This window comes from Belonocnema kinseyi, chromosome 9 (assembly GCF_010883055.1).
Source record: "Belonocnema kinseyi isolate 2016_QV_RU_SX_M_011 chromosome 9, B_treatae_v1, whole genome shotgun sequence".
Taxonomy (NCBI): Eukaryota; Metazoa; Arthropoda; class Insecta; order Hymenoptera; family Cynipidae; genus Belonocnema; species Belonocnema kinseyi.
The window spans coordinates 126298291-126303890 of NC_046665.1; the positions used below are offsets into that span (position 1 = coordinate 126298291).

Sequence of the window (5600 nt, forward strand, 5' to 3'; positions counted from 1 at the left end):
TTTCGATGTTTGCATTAAAATAAAAATTAAATAAACAAAAAAATAAAAAATCTACTCTCACCATTTTCTGAAAAATTTAGTTCTGAATTTTTCAAAAAAATTAATTCTAAAATCGGTGCATAATTGCGTTCTAAATGTCATTTTGAACCTCGTTTTCCGATTTCACCCCACTGTGCATTGGTGCGAATTTATTCGTTTGCAATGTTAATATTAATTATTTAATATATTGAACATATAATAAACAAGTAGCATATATCACACATATTTAACATATATATTTATTATATGTGGGGATAATCCGCTGGAGCTGTGTTTGCGTAAATGCCAACAAAATGGAAAAACTTCGGGTGCGAATTCGCACCAGTGTACCGTTTGAGGGTTAATAATATATGTGAAAAACCCGTGGGTTTCACAAAGAGAGTTAATTTTTTTTATAAACCGAGAGAAATCGCCAATATTTACCGTGAGACGAAAATTTAAAAAACAGTGGCCACCCGAAAAATCACTGTTTGTAAAAGAATAATTTCTTAAATTTTCAAATATGCTGTGAATGAATCTGCATGGCCATTTTTCTGTTGAAATTCGAAATACCTTGGTTAAGAATGAAACCTTAAGTTTAGATTTATTGTAAAAAAACAATATTGCAAAAAATAGGAGGAGTAACTTTGAACTTGGAACAAATGACGAAGGCGCAGAAGCTTATAAAATGGGCTGGGAGTGCCTTGAATTACGATGACGTGCCTACAACGGTGATGAATCTGCGAAAAGCTCTTCACCTTCTAACGACCGGCCAAGAATTGCCTTGAGTTTTTTGTCCAATCACGTTCGCTTAAAAATGCTTTACTTACAGAAAAAGCTCGATGAATCAAAAAATCAAATTGCAAATAGTCCTCAAGGGTTTACATTGATTTAAAAAATATTTATAATTTTAACTAAACCTAAAAGCTGAAGATTTGAGTTAACTCCGACGATTTTTCAGAATTCGTCGAGATTGGAATATTTTTTTATCGCACAATTTCGTGCTTTTCAGGGAAGATAGAATAACGCTTGTAAATAACGACACCTTAGATTTAAGAACTTGGCTTAGAATACTTCTGCATTTGTATTAATTAAGTAGATCTGCAAAGTAGAATATTATTTGGAAAAATAAAGGATATTTATGAAGAAAGAAACGAAAATATCACGTTATGCTTTTTATTGAAAGGACATCGAATACATTTCATATTCTTCTGGTTTCTCCTTCTTCAGATCCACAATTCGTAATCTATCATTCGCACCTTTTTTTTAAATACCTATCTTTCTAACACGTAGTTTGATTTTAATTCCCAGGCAATTTAACTAAATTCTTTGCAGCTCTCGTAAAAATTTTTTTTCTAGGGATAACAATTATATACACGTGCAGTCACTCGTACCTTATTGGAAAATGTGAACATTCCTAATTATGTTTGCTTAATTACTTAGCACGCTTTCTTCGAATTAATTAGGAGCCATACTTAAATTACGTAACTGATCCCTGATTTTTCCTTGAATAATTTTTTATTTTCCTTGATCACTAACATTCAAATAGCAGTATTTTAATCTTGTAATACTTTTAATTAACATAGAATATTTTATAAACGAAATCAAACAGTATTTCAGATATAATTTTCAAATTTATTAGTTTATTTAAAACAAAAAAAGTGTATTTTCTACGATAAAAGATGGTTTAAAAAAATCTCTTTTCGACCTAGTAAGGTAAATTCTCAACAAAAAAGTATCATGATTTAAATTCCAATAAAAAATGAAATTTATCAAATAAAAAGAATTTTAAAACCAAAAAAATGATTTTGTAACAGATAAAGAATTTTCGTTCGAAAAATAATTAAAAGTTTATCCAAATTTATGAACCTTCAAGCAAAAAATACGAATTTTTTCTACAAACATTAAATTTTCAAGCAAAAAATATGACTTAAGCAGAAAATTAATTTTCTACGAAACTTATGCATCCCAAAAGACAACTTTTTACCCAAAAAGGATGAATTTTTAACGAAATAGTTGAATTCTTTATCAATTAGTTGCATTTTTACCCAAGAAAGATGAACTTTCTCTTAAAATAGGTGAATATTTAATGTGTTTTAAATAGTTTAATTTTCTTTTAAAAAAGATCCCAGTTTACTTTTCACGATCAAAAAGGATTTTTTAAACTCTACCAAATATTTCAATTTTTACCCATAAAAGATCAAATTTCTCTTCAAACAGATGAATTTTTATTTTAAAAATACAAATTTTCAAAAAAAAATAGAGATCAAAATATTAATTTTTTAATCAAAAAGGATGATTTTCAGTAAAATTTTTAAATGCTCTACCAAATAGTTGAATTTTTATCCGAAAAAATATCAAATTTATCTTCAAAAAGATGAACTTTTATTTAAAAAATACAAATTTTCGAGAACAAAATAGTTGAATTTTTATCCAAAAAAGATTCCAGTTGAGTTTTCTATCGAATAGTTGCACTTTTATGCAAGAAAGATGAAATTTGTACTAAAACAGATGAATTTTTAATCAAACAAACAAAATTTAAATAGTTGTACTTTCATCCAGAAAAGATTTCAGTTTTATTTTCAAAGCCAAAATATTAAATTGAAATAAAAAATTCAATTTCTAGAAAATAGTTGAATTTTCAATAAAATAGTTGCATTTTAATCCAAGAAAGATGCAATATTTCAACTAAATAGATGAACTTTTAAATCAAGAAGACAAATTTTCAGAAAAAATAGTTTTTATCCAAAAAAAGATTTCTGTTGAAAATCAATTTTTCACACTACAAATTTAACTATTTCAGTAGAAAATTGAACTATTTTGCTGAAAATATGTTTAAATGGATATTTTTTATTTAAAAATTAAAGTAATTGTTTCAAAATGTATTTACTTTGTGAAAATTTCGGCTTTTGTGTAGAAAATTAATCTGTTTGGTATAAAATTCAAGTATTCCAATTGAACATTCATCATTTTAGTTAAAAATTCATCAGTTTGGTTAAAAATGAATTCCTTCAACTGATAATTTCAATATCCATTTTGGATTGAGAATTGATCTTTTCTGGTTTAAATTTCAACAATTTGGATAAAAATTGAACTTTTTTAATTTAGAATTCCACCGTTTCATTCAAAATCCACATATTTGGTTCAAAATTGATTTTTTTGGTAGAAAATGATCTTTTTCTTTGCACGTTAATCTTCTTCTTTAAAATTTTTTCTTTTCGTTTTAAAGTTAAACTCTTTTGTTAAAAATGATTTTTTTTGGTTCAAGATTCATTGTTCTCATTAAAAAATCATTTTTTTGTTGAAGTATGAGCTATTATTTGAAAACTTTCTTTTTCTTTGAATGAAAAGAGTTGCCTTTTAAATCCAATAATACGAAGTTTCATCAAAAAAATAAATAATAAACAAAATAATAAAATTTTTAACTAAAAAGATAATCTTCAGGAGAAAGTAACAAAATGTCTCAACCCCCCCCCCCTCCCTTGGAGCTGTTACGTAATTTAAGTACGGTCCCTTAATAGCTGAATATGTCGGTGAAATTCGCAGTGGTGCAAAATTACAGTTTAAGGAGCTTATATTTTATGTTTTTATAAGAAGGTGGTATCGAAAAGAACAAATTCTTTCGAATGGCAGTTAGTGATTTGTGTTTGTGCTCAAGCTGGCGTTAATTACTGACTGGCCATGATTCTTAGCAAATTGCCAAAGAGCCTGCTTTCCATAAATTTTAATCTAGACAGTCAGATTCAAAGCTTGCTTTAACTAAACTTAGAACTCGAGAAAGAAACTTTCCTCAAAACCAGCGACGAGCGAATATCTATTTGGTCAATTCAATTCCCATAAACCGCGGTAATGCTGGCACATTCAGAAAATAATTATTCAATCTATTATACACTCAGAAGTTTATAAAGAAAGAAAGAAAGAAAGAAAGTTTCTTCTAGTAAATTAAAAAAGCTTCAAAAGAATTAAACCTAATTGAAATTCCTTTTTCAATCCGGTTTCTGAATTCCCCTTTTTGGGTTTGAAAGGAATAAGCTGATATAATCCCGGTAAGAAGCCTTGCATTAAAAGGTATTACAAATTTTTAATCCCGAAGAATGCCGTTTCCGTCCTTCGTTTTTTAATCCTTATTATGCGGTGAAATTAATAAGATTCCAATCCCTTTTAAAGCCGATCGGAGCTGCCAGACGTAACCTCCAATAAATTAAAAACGCAACTTTCGTTTGAAGCATTAGAACGCGCTCTAAAAGCATGAAATTTGTAAAATCTAGTAGGATTGCTCGCTTTGTTCAAATATTATCAATTACAAAAATATAAAATAATAAAAATGATTTTTCACTAGAACCTTCTGTGCCCGGTAAGAACCCGGTAAGGAGTTGATTGGAACGTAAAGACTGGCATTAAAAAATTGGACATTTCAGTGCCTTTAAATGCTTACAAATTGCATTTTTATCCGAAATGCCATTAAATGCGCTTTACTGTATAAAACTCGTTTCGTTTAATTTATTTACAACGCGCATAAACTTCAAGGCATTACAGTGATTTGCTTGTAATGCTTATAAGTTTATGCCATTTAATGCCATACGATATTAGGCGAACCGCGAAATTGTATGCCATGCAATGCCTTTCACGGACCAAGTATCGAACCGTGTCAATGCCATTTAATCCTGTCGACAAAGTATTGAATAGAATCAATGCCGGTCAATGCGATTTAATTATTTTTCGGACAAAAATGCAATTGGTACGCATTTAAAGGCATTGAAATGTGCGTTTTTTTTAATGCCAATTTATGCGTCTCAATCAACTCGTGGTTTGCGGGAAGAGAAGAATAGAGAAAAATGAATATTTTCAGATTTAAACGACAGAGTGAGCATTATTTAATTTTTTTTAATGTGCTAATTTTCCACTGGGAGAAGTGCCCGAGGAAAGAATAGGTTTATCTCCAAAAACAATTCTTTTCAATTTCCTTAACGATTGACACTTGTATTGCATTCCATGCGGGCGAATATATTTTCCACTTTTTAAATTCCTCTTAATGCGAACAGTCGACACACCTCTCATGGTTATTTTTAATTCCTTACTCACATGTTGTATTTTTATCTAATTTAATTATTTCTAATCTGTCCACAAAATATGTGCATTTACATAGTTTCAATTCCTCCGTGTGCAACATAAGTTTAGAAATTTCAATTTTTTTACAGTGATTTTGAATTCCATACTTACATGCTTTATTTTCGATTACGTAATTCCTTCTAATCTGTCCACAAAATATGTATGTGCACATGCATAGTTTCATATTCGTTTTTATGGAATATAAGTTTGGAAATTTCAATTTTTTGTCTGTCATAACGGTCGAATAATTTTATTTATAATATTTTATATTGTTTTATCAAATTATAGATTTAATAATATAATAAATAATAATAAATTAAATTCATAATGTTGTGCAAGGTAAACAAAATTTATTCATTCTTAAACAGAATTATAAAAATATTCTTTGTCAATACTACATATTATTTCTATGAACATAATTATTTTATATTTACAACTGAAATTTTTTTGAATCGATTAAAAGGACTAGATTT

The 5600-nt window shown here is 28.2% G+C and overlaps 1 protein-coding gene across 18 annotated transcripts in view; it reads left to right on the plus strand.

Moving 5' to 3' along the window:
* LOC117179954 (vacuolar protein sorting-associated protein VTA1 homolog) overlaps window positions 1–1178 on the plus strand; it is a 43047-nt gene extending 41869 nt beyond the window's left edge. For all 18 annotated transcript variants that reach the window (XM_033372192.1, XM_033372202.1, XM_033372193.1 and 15 more), the window contains one exon: window positions 655–1178. In XM_033372192.1, coding sequence (XP_033228083.1) covers window positions 655–806 — 152 coding nt within the window. In that variant the 3' untranslated portion in view covers window positions 807–1178. The remainder of the gene's footprint in view (window positions 1–654) is intronic.
* Window positions 1179–5600: the final 4422 nt, after the last annotated feature.